This window comes from Microtus oregoni, unplaced genomic scaffold (genome assembly GCF_018167655.1).
Source record: "Microtus oregoni isolate MIOR12 unplaced genomic scaffold, Mior012 000005F_ref0000423, whole genome shotgun sequence".
NCBI classification, from domain to species: Eukaryota; Metazoa; Chordata; class Mammalia; order Rodentia; family Cricetidae; genus Microtus; species Microtus oregoni.
In genome coordinates, this window is record NW_024543064.1 from 63,663,922 (window position 1) to 63,678,579 (window position 14,658).

The 14,658-nt window shown below is 39.7% G+C and overlaps 1 protein-coding gene across 2 annotated transcripts in view; it reads right to left on the reverse strand.

Annotated features, from left to right (window-relative positions):
* Positions 1 to 14,658, reverse strand: part of Ccdc171 (coiled-coil domain containing 171) — a 341,586-nt gene that overhangs the window by 301,832 nt on the left and 25,096 nt on the right. For both annotated transcript variants that reach the window (XM_041652374.1, XM_041652375.1), the window contains exons 5-6: positions 7,603 to 7,793; positions 3,954 to 4,085 (exon numbers count right to left, since the gene is read on the reverse strand). In XM_041652374.1, the coding sequence (XP_041508308.1) occupies positions 3,954 to 4,085; positions 7,603 to 7,793 (323 nt within the window). The remainder of the gene's footprint in view (positions 1 to 3,953; positions 4,086 to 7,602; positions 7,794 to 14,658) is intronic.

Below are 14,658 nucleotides of genomic sequence, written 5' to 3' on the forward strand. Positions count from 1 at the left end.
ACTTAGAAGGCAGAGACAGGCAGATCTCTGTGAGTTAAAGTCCAGCCTGGGCTACAGAGCAAGTTCCAGAACAGGTTCCAAAGCTACACAGAAGAAACCTGTCTTAAAAAACAACAACAAAAAAAGACAAACAACAAAGTTAACAATGTTCTTTCACATAGAACCTTAGCTTCTGATTGTTAGATATTTGGAGGTATACAGAAGCCAGGAAACTAGGAAAACCCACAAGAGGAGGAAAACAGGAGACATCAGTGGAGTAGCAGAACATATGTGATATGAAAAGGGGGAGAAATACTGAGGGTGGAAAGGTTTAAGCAATGGTTCAGGAAATTGGGGGGAAGGGGGAGAGCCAACCAAAACTAAATATGTACAAAAGAACCTGCTACTTTGTGAACTTATTACAAAATAATTTAAATGGGGGAGGAGTGTTGAAGGGAGGCACCCTGTATGGGTGGATAAAGCCACTCTCCAAGCCACAGTTATTAAACGAAAATTGCAGTGCCAGTGGCTGGCTACCTCCCTACAAGTTGTTGACCAGGGAGACTTCTGAAGTCCCCAAAACCATACTGGCTCTTGCCACTAGTATTGGTTACCCACCAGAACTACATGTGTGCTGGATAGTTGTACATCAACTTGACACAAGCTATTGTCATCAGAGAGGAAGGAGCCTCAATTGAGAAAGTGCCTCCATAAGATGGCTGCATGCAAGCCTATAGGGCACTTTCTTAATAGTGACTGATGGGGAGGGCCCAGCTCATTGAGGGTGGTACCACCCTAGGCTGTTGGTCCTAGATTCTATAAGAAAGCAGGGTGACCAAGCCATGGGGAGCAAGCCAATAAGCAGCACCCCTCCAGGTTTCTGTCCTGTTTTGAGTTCCTGTACTAGCTTCCTTCAATGATGAACTATAATGAACTAAATAAACCTCTTCCTTTTCTAACTTGCCTTTTGGTCATGGTGTTTCATTGCAGCAATAGGAACATTAACTACAACAGCATGATAAGACAACTAGTCCTGAAGAAACCACATACTTTGCAGGTTATAGAAAAATCAAATTGAGCTGGGCGGTGGTGGCGCACGCCTTTAATCCCAGCACTCGGGAGGCAGAGACAGGCGGATCTTTGTGAGTTCGAGGCCAGCCTGGTCTACAAGAGCTAGTTCCAGGACAAGAACCAAAAGCTACAGAGAAACCCTGTCTCGAAAAATCAAAAAAAAAAAAAAGAAAGAAAGAAAGAAAGAAAGAAAGAAAGAAAGATCAAGTTGAAGCTGAGCTAGAAGCTTCCTCCCTCCTCCTCCCTGGTAGCTACTGCCTATAGTGCCCAAAGGCACTGCTTCAAACTGCTGGAGGAGAGGTGTCAACAATGGTCTTTCTCAGATTCAGACCCTTCATACTATATGGCCAGGTTGCCAGGCAAAATATGCCCACTGGTACAATAATGGCATGACCTTTTATGAAGGTCATCAACCACTTTCTGATTGGATTTGAAGCCTGTTCCACAGGAAAGAACTCACATCTGGTATTGTAAATCTTGTTCAAAGACAATGGGAAGAAAGAACACAAGCACTAATGGGTGTAGAAAGGAGGCCACTAGTTTGTTCCTGGCTGCTCAGCCCCAAAATAATCACACAGAAACTGTATTAATTAAATCATTGCTTGGCCCATTAGCTCTAAGTTCTTATTGGCTAACTCTTACATATTAATTTAACCCATTTCTATTAATCTGTGTATCACCACATGGCTGTGGCTTACCAGCTAAAGTTCTGGTGTCTGTCTCCAACAGGGCTATATGGCTTCTCTCTGACTCCGCCTTCTCTCTCCCAGCATTCAGCTTAATTTTCCCCACCTAGCTCTGTTCCCCTATAGCTCTGCTATAAGCCCAAAGCAGTTCCTTTATTTTTCAATGGTAATCATAGCATATAGAGGGAAATCCCACATCAAATGGGGAAACTACAGCGGTTATATGCCTAAATACACAATATGCCTGTCAAACTTCCTACTATAAAGGACACCTGAGTCATGAAAAAAGAAATATATAACTCCTCCTCTTCTTCTTCTTCTTCCTCCTCCTCCTCCTCCTCCTTCTTCCCCTAGCTATCCTGGAACTAGTTCTGTAGACCAGGCTGGCCTCGAACTTACAGAGACAACCTGCGTCTGCCTTCTGAATGCTGGAATTAAAGGCATGCACCACCATTGTCTGGCCCATATAACTATTTTCTAATTTAACTCTGTCATGAATTTTTCAAGGTAGGGGTGTGTGTGTGTGTGTGTGTGTGTGTGTGTGTGTGTAAAAACATAACTGACAGTAAAGTGTAAAATGTAATATGAAGCACCACAGCTTCAGAACAGCCATTCTAACTGTATATAAATTCACTGGCACTTATAAGCTTTGGGTCTGGCTAATCTCACTGGATGGTGTTTGTTTGTTTGTTTGTTTGTTTTTAGAAACTGGGTTTCTCGGTATAGCCCTGGCCATCCTGGAACTCATTCTGGAGACGGCCTTGAACTCAGATATTTTTTTAAGTTGAAAGCTCTTTATGATAAAATTTTAATAATCAAAAAATTCCTTCCTCAATATTTATGTTTACAACTGAGTGTAATTATGCATGTCTTTAATCCCAGCACTTAGGAGGCAGAGGCAGGCCTGTTCTACATAGTGAGTTCCAGGACAGCCAGAGTTACATAATATAGCAAGACCTGGTCTCAAAACAGGATAAAATAAAACAAAACACCCTAAATATTTACATTTATGCCCATAGATTAAATCCTTCAAAAAGAAAAAGAACAAGTGACTGTCAAGTGCTCAGCCCTAAGTGGAACTTATCACCCATTCCAAGGTGCATGGAACACAAAGAGGGAAAGAACATAAGCCCTGGCAGACTGGGGAGGGCTGTGGAACTGTCCTCCAGGCTGCCACAGCCTTCACACTCTCAAGTCTCAGCAGCTGACCTTACTTGTACAAGACCTGCGCAAGATTTCACCTGTGAACAAACTGACATGGAAAGGGGAAGAGGCTCTTAAGGCCACACCCATCCCTAAGAATTTGTAGGCAGTTAGTGGATGCTAGGAGGAGGTCCTGGTGAGGACCCACCCCTCTCTAAGCATCTATAGGCAGTTCATGGTTGTAGGGGAAGAAGAGACATTATCTTCTGTGGTATAGCCACTGCTGAGCTGCCCACGCTCCTGCACTAATCCCCATCCATGCTCATGTGGGCAACCCCCCAAAAGACAGGAAAGTAGAAAGGAACTGTTGGGAAGAAGAAATGGATGAGAAGTAAAGGGGAGCAATGGGGGTTATAAGAGTGCAGATGATCAAATACACTATACTCATGTATGAAAATGTCATAATAACAAGCCCATTACTGATCCAGCCATGGTGCAAGCTTTTAATCCTAGCACTTGAAAGGCGGAGCCAGATGGATCTCTGAGTTTGAGGTCAGCCTGGCCTATAAAGAGAGTTCCAGAACAGCCAGGACTATCACACACAGAAATCCTGTCTTGAAACCGCTCCCCCCAAAAATTATTTTGTATGCTTAATATATCCTAATAAAAGTATATTTTTAAAAAGCACCTACTTTTAGTAAGCATGATGCCTCATGCTGAAAATCCCAGCACTCAGGAGGTGGACACAGAAGAACCAGAAGAAATTCAGGAATAACAAGAGATATGCAGCAAGTTTAAGTCCAGCTTGGTCTACGTAAGACCCTATCTCAAAACTAAAGACCTAGAAGTCATACACACCCTGCAATGAAGCTATCCAACTGTAATAATCATGATCATCCCTATTTGCAACAGCTTCCCTACTGTCATGTCACTACAAGTGAAACATGGCCTTCCAGAAATCAAAGACTTAGAATTACTTTTCACCTGAGGGAGCTAGTAAATTATCCTATTAATAAAATTTTAGTATCATAAGCATCAAAAACACATTTTAGAGACTAATTATTTTTAAAATACCTGTACTATAAGCTGTAACTCTCTTCGTTCTGCTTCCCACTGTTCTGCTTGTAATCTAAAGTCCTCCAATGCAGTCTCCCTGACGTGAGACTCCATCTCATTCTTCTCTTGCTGATGCTTTTCCAGCGCTTCCTTTACGTGAATAAAATCTTACTTTACTATTACATCAATAAAGGTTACCTTTTATCTTTTAAACCTAGTTTAAACGTACAAGGGGCTCTCCCTTCTAACAGGCTGTTTAAAAACTCTTAATCTGTGTTAAAATCTTGGGGTTGGCATGCTTAGCATGCCTCAAGACATGGATTCAATCCCCAGTTTGCACAACACCAGGCATGGTGGTACATACCTATAATCTTGGGGTTTGGGAGGTGGAGGCGGAATAATCAGAAGTTCATAGTAATCCTAGTCTTTACTGAGAATTCAAGGCCAGCCAAGGACTGGCTCTCAAAAATTAATAATTCATGCTTAAAATCTTAATAAAACTATCACCTTGATTATCAAAATATAAATCTGAAATAAATGAATTCAACATGAGGGGTTGGGACAAAATGAAAAAAAAATGAATTCCAGTTAGTATGGACATCTTTACCTGTGAATAAATTGTATTATCCCTCATAACAGAGTCAATAATGTGACCAGTGTTTATTGTGAAAAATGAAAATAACTCTAAGGGGTTGAGACTGGAGTATAAATCAAAATATATCTTTCTATCAAAACTGTATTATCCCTAAAATTAATATGCAAATCTGTTTTTTTTTTCAAAAAAAAGTATAAAGGGTGTTGTTCAATAAGTCAGAGTAAGAATATTCCTAAATGATGCCAGGTCATGGTGGCACACACCTTTAATCCCAGCACTTGGGAATCAGAGGCAGGCAGATCTCTTAAGAGTTTGAGGCCAAGCCAGGTGGTGGTGGCACACACCTTTAATCCCAGCACTAGGGCGGCAGAGGCAGGCAATCTCAGTGAGTTCAAGGCCAGCCTGATCTACAAGAACTAGTTCCAGGAAAGCCACAAAATCTACAGAGAAACCTTGTCTCAAGAAAGAAAGAAAGAAAGAAAGAAAGAAAGAAAGAAAGAAAGAAAGAAAGAAAGAAAGAAAGAAAAGCCTGATCTGCAGAGCCAGTTCCAGAATAGCCACTACTACACAAAGAAACCTTGTCTCAACCCCCCTCAAAAAAAGAGTATTTCTAAAAATTAAAACTCTGAAAATATAAATTCTCAGTTCAGACTATAACTAATTTCTAGTTCTATACATAAAGAGTGGTTTCAAAGGCTTTTCCTTTTTAATTTTCCTAAATATACTACATTTATGAGATCTAATTAGGTCCAAATCCTTAATAAAAAACAATACAGGTTTCTGTAAAGATAAATTTTCCAGTCTACAGGCTGAGGAGAAAAGGTCTAGGTTTCTGCGGGGAAAAAGGGGCCTGTCCACAAGGATCTGATTTATACACATTACCCTCTTAACTTTCACCAGCAGAAAGCCTCAAGAGCCTGAGGCTTCCCGACCCCTAGGACCAAAAAGTGACTCCTATTCAACCCCAAACTCCTCTATCCCTCTCAGTGTGAGGGAGCTCAAACACAACAGACTAAACTCAAAGCAGAGATATACAAAGTAGTGGAAAAGATCATACCAGCTTTCATAGCTTAAAGTGAAAGATAATTGATGTAAGGGATGCTGCCACCATCAACCCTTCCTTTCTTCCTAGTGTGACATTTTATTCAGGCAAAGTAACACATGTCCACCTAAGGACTTACAGACTGAGCACACCGATACATCCACCATTCAAACACCAGGACATAGCAATGCAGCGGTTACCAAGAAACAAGTCAGGATTATTGACAGGGAGAAAAATAAAAGTAAATCAGTTGACACTGTCTGGGAACACATAGGACAAAACTTTTTTTTGTTTGTTTGTTTTGTTTTGTTTTTTGGTTTCTCAAGACAGGGTTTTGCTATAACTTTAGAGCCTATCCTGGAACTAGTTCTTATAGATCAGGCTGGCCTTGAACTCACAGAGATCTGCCTGCCTCTGCCTCCTGAGTCCTGGGATTAAAGGCATGCACCACTGCCACCCGGCCAAAACTTTTACATTTACTAAATGTTGTGGTAAAATAATTTTTTAGTGAAAATACAATATAAGGAGCAAGAAAAGCCTGAGTGGGTGTCTGCTGTCTGACACAGGCACAGCCATGCCAGGGAGCAATGCCTATCCCAGGTGAGGCTCAGAAGGACGGCAAAGCCTTCCATGGGTGCAAGTGCCATGTTGACAGTGTGGACAGAAAACGTCCACCATAGCTTTCTCCCCAGATGTGTGTGACCTAAGACTGCTCTCCTGCAGAGACTGCGCCTGCGAAGATGGGCTAACCCTGCCTTCCTGGCCGCCTCCACATTTGTCCACATGCAGTAACCCCACCTCCTTGTTTAGCTGCAATAAGTACACTGGGCTTCCAGGAGGCTGGGGCTTCTCCATCAGAGGGCCCAGAAAACCCAATACCAGCTTTTCTGTGTCCCTGGGTCTGCCCTTTCTTAATTCTCATACCTCCCCAGTCAGGTCAAGTTCCTGAGACCATGCAAGAATGCAACAGCACATAAAAATAATGGATACTTGAGGTAACTATGGAGCATTTTTATATTTTTCTTTTCTTTTTTAAAAAGTTTAAACTATTATACCAGAATGTGGTGGTGCACACCTTTAATCCCAGCATTTAGGAGGCAGAGGCAGATGATCTCCATGAGTTCCAAGCCATTCTGGTCTACAGAGTGAGTTCTAGGACAGCCAGAGCTACACAGAGAAACCCTGTCTTGGGGGAAGAAAAAAATTAAGAAGCTACTTCAAAATCATGGCACATATACTCAATTCAATATCTACTGTCTAAGCTCCTTGTCAACTTCAACCCCAGCCCACTTGTACTGTAGGGAGTGTAAAAAAAACGGGGGGTAGGGGGGACACCAAAACTAATATAGTCTTAGTAAAAACTAAATGTTTTGCATTTCATTATTCATCATAGAATGTGCTCTACATAAGGCATTATAAAACACATAATTTTCTGTATTTATTTCATATTCAAACTGAAATCTAGAACCCACTTTTATTTTGTTTTGGTTTCTGGAGACAGGGTTTCTCTTTGTAGCCCTGGCTGTCCCGGAACTTGCTCTAGGCTGGCCTCAAATTCACAGAGCTCAAGCACCACCACCGCCCAACTAGAAGTGACATTTTTAAAATCTACATTTTAATGTTGCTAGAAGAAAAAGGATATGTGTCTTAACTGTCACAGTATTCCAAAGAAACAGTGGCTGCTTTCTTTCCTTTTGGCTATCATTGTTACCTTTTGTTTGTTTAATTTCTGTTGTGTTTCTTCCATTTATTTGTGATGTGGATCAAACCTAAGGCCTCAGACAGTTGAGACAAAGACTTACCAGGATCAGAGATCTCAAACGCTTTTCACAAAATAAACAGTATACATCTTAAAACAACGCTGAAGCACAACCCAGGAGATCTGTGAAAATGCCTCTAAAAGGGAGGGAAGGAGGGAGGGAGGGAGGGAGAGAGGGAGGAAGCCCAAGGGTAGTCTGATGTACTATCCACCTCAGTGGGTTGCGGTGGGTATTATACAGAGAAACTTTCACTTAGGTGAAGTATTTTACCTGTAGAATTTTTTGTAGCCTGTTCTTTTCCTGCATAAGTAACTCGTATTCTTGATTGCAATTTTGAATTATATTGTCTCTTTCCTCCAAATCATGTTCAAATTTTCTGCATTCTTCTTTCCATTTCTCTTGGGAAGTCTGAAATGTTCTCTCAATTTCATTTACCTTTCCTTGTAGTTCTGAATTCTGAGCTATTAAAAATATGATAGAATTAATATATTTATAACCACAAATTAATTCATTAAGAGTCTAAGAAGAACCTAGCCAATAGAACTTAAGGCAAAATATTTCTCCCTTCAGGAAACTCTAGAAAAACCCACAGTCGCTGTAGTACTATACTGATTTTTCACTCTCTTCCTGCCCTCAGATGGAAGTGATTTTGCTATGAGCCAATATGGCAGGTTCTTAAGGGCATGCTCATGTTTAGGTACACCTGTAGCACTAGCAGCACCTAGTGCTAACTTTTTCCTCTTTTCAAGAAAAAAAAAATCTAGCTGAGTGTAGTGGTGCATGCCTTTAATCCCAGCACTCTAGAAGCAAAGGCAGGAGGATTTCTTAAGTTGGAACCTAGTCTGATCTACAGAGTAAGTTCCATGACAGCCAGGGCTATATAGAGACCCTGTCTCAAAAAAAAGAAAAAAAGAAAGAAAGAAAGAAAGAAAGAAAGAAAGAAAGAACTTAAAGACAGACAAACATATATATACATATGTGTATGTATATATATACACATGTATATATATGTATATGTATATGTGTCTGTGTGTACATATATATGTGTGTGTGTGAATCTGGACTAGAAATATCTCAGTGGGTGAAATCCTTTGTGTGATTCCCAGATTCCACAATGGAAGAAAAGAATAAACTTTGGAAACGTTATCCTCTGACCTCCCCATGTACCCCACTGCACATGTGTGTGTGCACGCGCGCGCGCACACACTTACTTCTATGCAATAATACATTTTTAAAAAGAAAACAAACTAAATGTGTGTTTTTCTCCTTTTCTGAACAAGGGCCTAACTAGAGCTATTTTGCTGTGTCTATGTGCACTTGTGTGTGTATGAGTGTGTGGTATATTGCGAAGGCCACAGCAAGATGTCAGCTGTCCTGCTCTACCACTCTCCATCATGTCCCTCTAAAACAGGGCCTCTCACTAAGCCTCGGGCTAGACTGGAGGCAGTTGGCAAACCTAACCGGTCCTCCTGGCCCTGCCCCTACCGCACTGGAGCTGACTTTATTTACAGCATGATCCTCAGGATCATGTGTGTGGGTATATGTATGTGTGGCCATGGCTGACTTTCTATGTCAGTACCGGGTATCTGAACTCCAGCCTTCACGCTTAAGTAATAAGGGCTTTTACTGAGCCATCCCTCCAGCCCCATACTGATCTTTTAAAAGATCATGACATTGCTGGGCGGTAGTGGCACATACTTTTAATTCCAGCACTCAGAAGGCAGAGGCAGGTGGATCTCTGTGAGTTTGAGGCCAAGAGTTACAAGAGCTAGTTCCAGGACAGTCTCCAAAGCTACAAAGAAACCCAGTCACAAAAAAAAAAAAAAAAAGACATTGAGAGCTATTTTTTTCTAAGATTTTTTTTTTAATCTATGAGTCTTCTGCCAGCATGTCTATACATCACATGTGTCTGAAGCCTTGGAGGTTAGAAGAAGACATCAGATTCCCTCTAACTGGATTTACATATGATTGGGAACCAAATCTGGGTTCTCTATAAGAGAGAACAGTAAGTGCTCTTAGCTCCTGAGGCCCCTAGAGCTACATTTTTTAACTCCAGCCCCCCAGAGCTACCTTTTAAAGACTCAATTATAGTTTTTGATGCTTCATTATTAGAAAAATGCTTATTTTTTTTTTGTTTGATTGGTTGATTTACTTTTTGGAGACAGGGTTTCTCTGTAGTTTTGGAGCCTGTTCTGGAACTCGCTCTGTAGACCAGGCTGGCCTTGAACTCACAGAGAACTACCTGCCTCTGTTTCCCAAATGCTGGGATTAAAGGTATGTACCACCACCACCTGGGGGAAAATGCTAATTTTAACGCACATTAGCAATAAGAAAGCCGGGAAGCTGAAGCTCCAACAGTGCTGCAGCCTCAGAGCTGCAGTACCCCTGCCCTACCACAGATGCACTGCTCTCCTCTGGCCCTACTTTACTCTAGCAGTGAGCGGCACATCATACTTCCATTGCTGGTTAAGCATCTAGAAAAGTAGGGAATGGCTTCCAGGTCTGGCTTTACCAACTAACTCCTGATCAAATCTCTCCAATTCCCCAACCACAGTAGGAATGAAAACACCTCCTCATTAAGTTTTACTGTAGATAAAATGAAGTACTTTATAAACATACATGTTAAACAAAAATGCTAATTATATTAGTAGCATGAATTTTAAAATTCTATTTCTTTCTGTTTTGCATGAATCATATAAAAGATGCAAAATTCAAAACTGTAAAATAAAAATATAGAAGTGTTTCCATAGCACCTTTCCCTGGTGCAGCAGTCAGTGTTTCGAAGTCTGATACTTGGGCCTCTAGAGTCAGCCTACTTTGTTCCTACTTCTTTCAAAGCTTTAAAATCTCTTTGCTCTGAAACTTTACACTGCTTCCTGGGTCTTCAGTGGTGAAATTCAGTGGTGTGTTCAGTCTGGCAATTCACACCCTGTAGTCAGCAGGGGTGACCTTCAGTGACATCGGCGACCATCAACCATCAACTGGCCTTCTCCTACCACCATCTCTATAATCTATTATTTGGATTGTGCTTAATTTTCTCATCTCTTCTCTATTTTCCACTCTGCCTTCTGCACATTAATTACTAGGAATTTCTTTCATTTTCATCTTAAATAATTCTCCTAATGCTTTTCATTTCTACTTCATTTTTTAATTTCTATGTTTTCCCCTTTTTTGTAGCTCTTGATTCTTTCTTTATGGAATATATGCTATTTATTTATTTAATTTTTTCATAATGTTTTTTATTGATATTTTTTATTGCTATTAATTGAGCTCTACATTTTTCTCTGCTCCCCTCCCTGCCTCTCCCCTCTCCACTACAACCTTCCCCCAAGGTCCCCATGTTCCCAATGTACTCAGGAGATCTTGTCTTTTTCTACTTTCTACCTCCCATGTAAATTATATCTATGTAAGTCCCTCTTAGTGTCCTCATTGTTGTCTAAATTCTCTGGGATTACGGTTTGTAGGTTGGCTTTCTTTGTTTTATGTTTAAAAAACACCTATGAGTGAGTACATGTGATAATTGTCTTTTTGTGTCTGGGTTACCTCAATCAAAATAATGTTTTCTAGATCCATCCATTTTCCTGTGAAATTCAAGATGTCATTATGTTTTTCTGCTGTGTAGTACTCCATTGCATAAATGTACATTTTCCTTATCCATTCTTTGGTCGAGAGGCATTTAGGTTGTTTCCAGGCTCTGGCTATGACAAACAATGCTGCTATGAACATAGTTGAGCACATGTCCTTGTGGTACGATTGAGCATCCTTTGTATATATACCCAAAAGTGGCATTACTGGGTCATGAGGAAGGTTGTTTCCTAATTTTCTGAGAAATCACCACACTGACATCCAAAGGGGTTGCATTCCCACCAGCAATGCAGAAGTGTTCCCTTTTCCCCACAATCTCTCCAGCATAAGTGTCATCAGTGTTTTTGATCTTAGCCATTCTTACAGGTGTAAAATAGAATCTCAGAGTTGTTTTGATTTGCATTTCTCTGATGACTAAGGATGTTGAACATTTCCTTAAGTGTCTTTCAGCCATTTTAGAATCCTCTGTTGAGAGTTCTCTGTTTAGATCTGTACTCTATTTTTTTTTATTGGATTATGTGATCTTTTGGTGTCCAATTACTTGAGTTTTTTTGTATATTTTGGAGATCAGACCTCTGTCTGATGTGGGGTTAGTGAAGATCTTTTCCCATTTTGTAGGCTGTCGTTTGTCTTGTTGACCATGTCCTTTGCTTTACAGAAGCTTTTCAGTTTCAGAACGTCCCATTTCTTATATTTTTGGTTGTGAGCCTAGCCTTTAACGGCTGAGCCATCTCTCCATCCCAGAAGGTCCCATTTCTTTTTTTGTTTGTTTGTTTCAGTGTCTGTACTGCTGGGGTTATATTTAGGAAGTGGTACCCTGTACCAATGCATTCAAGTGTATTTCCCTCTTTCTCTTCTATAAGGTTCCCTGTGGCTGGCTTTATGTTGAGGTCTTTGATCCATTTGGACTTGAGTTTAGTGCATGGTGATAGATATGGGTCTATTTTCATTCTTGTAGATGTTGATATCCAGTTATGCCAGCACCATTTGTTAAATATGCTTTCTTTTTTATTTGATATTTGTTGCTTCTTTATCAAATATCAAGTATTCAAAAATGTGTGGATTGATATCTGTGTCTTCTATTTGGTTCCATTGGTCCTCCTGTCTGTTCTTATGCCAATACCAGGCTGTTTTCAGTACTGTAGATCTGTAGTGGATTTTGAAGTCAGGGATTGTGATGCCTCCAGAAGTTCTTTTATTGCACAGGATTGTTTTGGCTATCCTGGGTTTTTTGCTTTTCCAAATGAAGTTGAGTACCATTCTTTTGAGGTCTTTGAAGAATTTTTCTGAGATTTTGATGGGCATTGTGGTGAATCTGAAGATTGCCAATTTTACTATATTAATTCTGCCTGCCAAGAGTATGGGAGGTCTTTCCATTTTCTGGTGTCTTCTTCAATTTCTTTCTTCAAAGATTTAAAGTTCTTGTCATACAAGTCTTCCACTTGTCTGGTTAGAGTTACTCCGAGATATTTTATGCTATTTGTGGCTATTGTGAAGGCTGTTGATTCTCTGATTTCTCCCCTAGCCCTTGTATCATCTGTGTACAAGAGGGGCTACTGATTTTTTTTAGTTAATCTTGTATCCTGTTACATTGCAGAAAGTGTTTATGAGTTGCAGAAGTTCCTCGGTAGAATTTTTGGGATCACTTATGTAAACTATCATATCATCAGCAAACAGTGAGAGTTTGACTTCTTCTTTTCCAATTTGTATCCCCTTGATTGCTTTTTTGGGTCTTATTGCTCAAGTTAGGACCTCAAGAACTATATTGAATAGACACGGAGAGAGTGGACAACCTTGTCATGTTCCTGATTTCAGTGGAATCACTGGGAGTTTCTCTCCAATTAGTTTGATGTTGGCTGTTTGCTTCCTATATATTGCCTTAATTATGTTTAGGTATGTTCCTTATATCCTTGCTCTTTCCAAGACCTTTATCATGAAGGGATGTTGTATTTTGTCAAATGCTTTTTCTGCATCTAATGAAATGATCATGTGGTTTTTATTTTTCAATTTGTTTATATGGTGGATTACCTTGACAGATTTTTGTATGTTCAACTATCCCTGCATCTGTGGGATGAAGCCAACTTGGTCATGGTGGATGATGGTTCTGATGTGTTCTTGGATTTGATTTGCTAGTATTTTATTTAGTATTTTTGCATCAATGTTCATGAATGAGATTGGTCTGTAATTCTCTGTCTTAGTATTGTCTTTCTGTGGTTTGGGTATCAGAGTAATTTTGTAGCCTTATAAAAAGAATTTGGCAATTTTCCCTCTGTTTCTATTGTGTGGAATAATTTGAGGAGTATTGGTATTAGTTCCTCTTTGAAAGTCTTGTAGAATTCTGAGCTGAAACCATCTGGTCCTGAACTTTTTTTGGTTGGGAGACTTTTGATGACTGTTTCTATTTCTTCAGCAGTTATAGGTCTGTTAAATTTGCTTATCTGGTCTTGATTTAATTTTGGTAACTGGTATTTTTCTAGAAAGTTGTCCATTTCCTTTAAGCTTTCCAATTTTGTGGAGTACAGGTTTTCAAAATATGACCTGGTGATCCTCTGTATTTCCTCCATGTCTGTTGTTATGTCCCCCTTTTCATTTCTGATTTTGTTAATTTGGATATTCTCTCTCTGCCTTTTGGTTAGTTTGGATAAAGGTTTGTCTATTTTGTTGATTTCCTCGAAGAACCAACTCTTTGTCTCATTGATTCTTTGTATTGCTTTCTTTGTTTCTATTTTGGTGATTTCAGCTCTCAATTTGATTATTTCCTGCCGTCTAGTTCTCTTAGGTGAGTTTGCTTTTTTTGTTCTAAAGTTTTCAAATATTCTGTTAATTCACAAGTGTGGGATTTTTTCCAGCTCCTTTATGTAGGCATGTATTGCTATGAACTTGCCTCTTAACACTGCTTTCATTGTGTCCCATAAATTTGGGTATGTTGTGTGGTCATTTTCATTGAATTTTAGGAAGTCTTTAATTTCCCCCTTTATTTTTTCCTTGATCCATTGATGATTCGGGTGAGCATTGTTTAATTTCCATGTGTTTGTGGGTTTTCTGGATTGGTATTGCTGTTGATGTCTAGTTTTAAAGCATGGTGATCTGATAAGATACACTGGGTTAGTCTATTTTTTTGTATTTGTTGAGGTTTGTTTTGTTACCGAGTATGTGGTCAATTTTTGAGAAGGTTCCATGAGGTGCTGAGAAGAAGGCTTATTCTTTTCTGTTTGGATGGAATATTCTATAGATGTCTGTTAAGTCCATTTTAGTTATAACATCTGTTAGTTCTCTTATCTCTGTTCATTTTTTGTCTGATTCACCTGTCCCATGGTGAGAGGGGAGTGTTGAAGTCTCCCACTATTAGTGTGTAAGGTTTAATATATGATTTAAGGTTTAGAAGTGTTTCTTTGACATATGAGGGTGCCCTTGTATTTGGGGCATAGATGTTCAGTATTGAGATTTCCTCTTGATGGATTTTTCCTGTGACTAATATGAAATGTCCTTCTTTGTCTCTTTTGACTGATTTTAGCTTGAAGTCTATTTTGTTAGATATTAGGATAGCTACACCCATTTGTTTCTTAGGTCCATTTGATTGGTATATTTTTCCCAACCTTTTACTCTGAGACGATATCTGTCTTTGAGGTTGAGATGCATTTCTTGTATGCAGAAGAGGGATGGATTCTGTTTTCATATCCAATCTGTATCTGTTAGCCTGTGCCTTTTTATGGGTGAGTTGAGTCCATTTACATTAAGGGA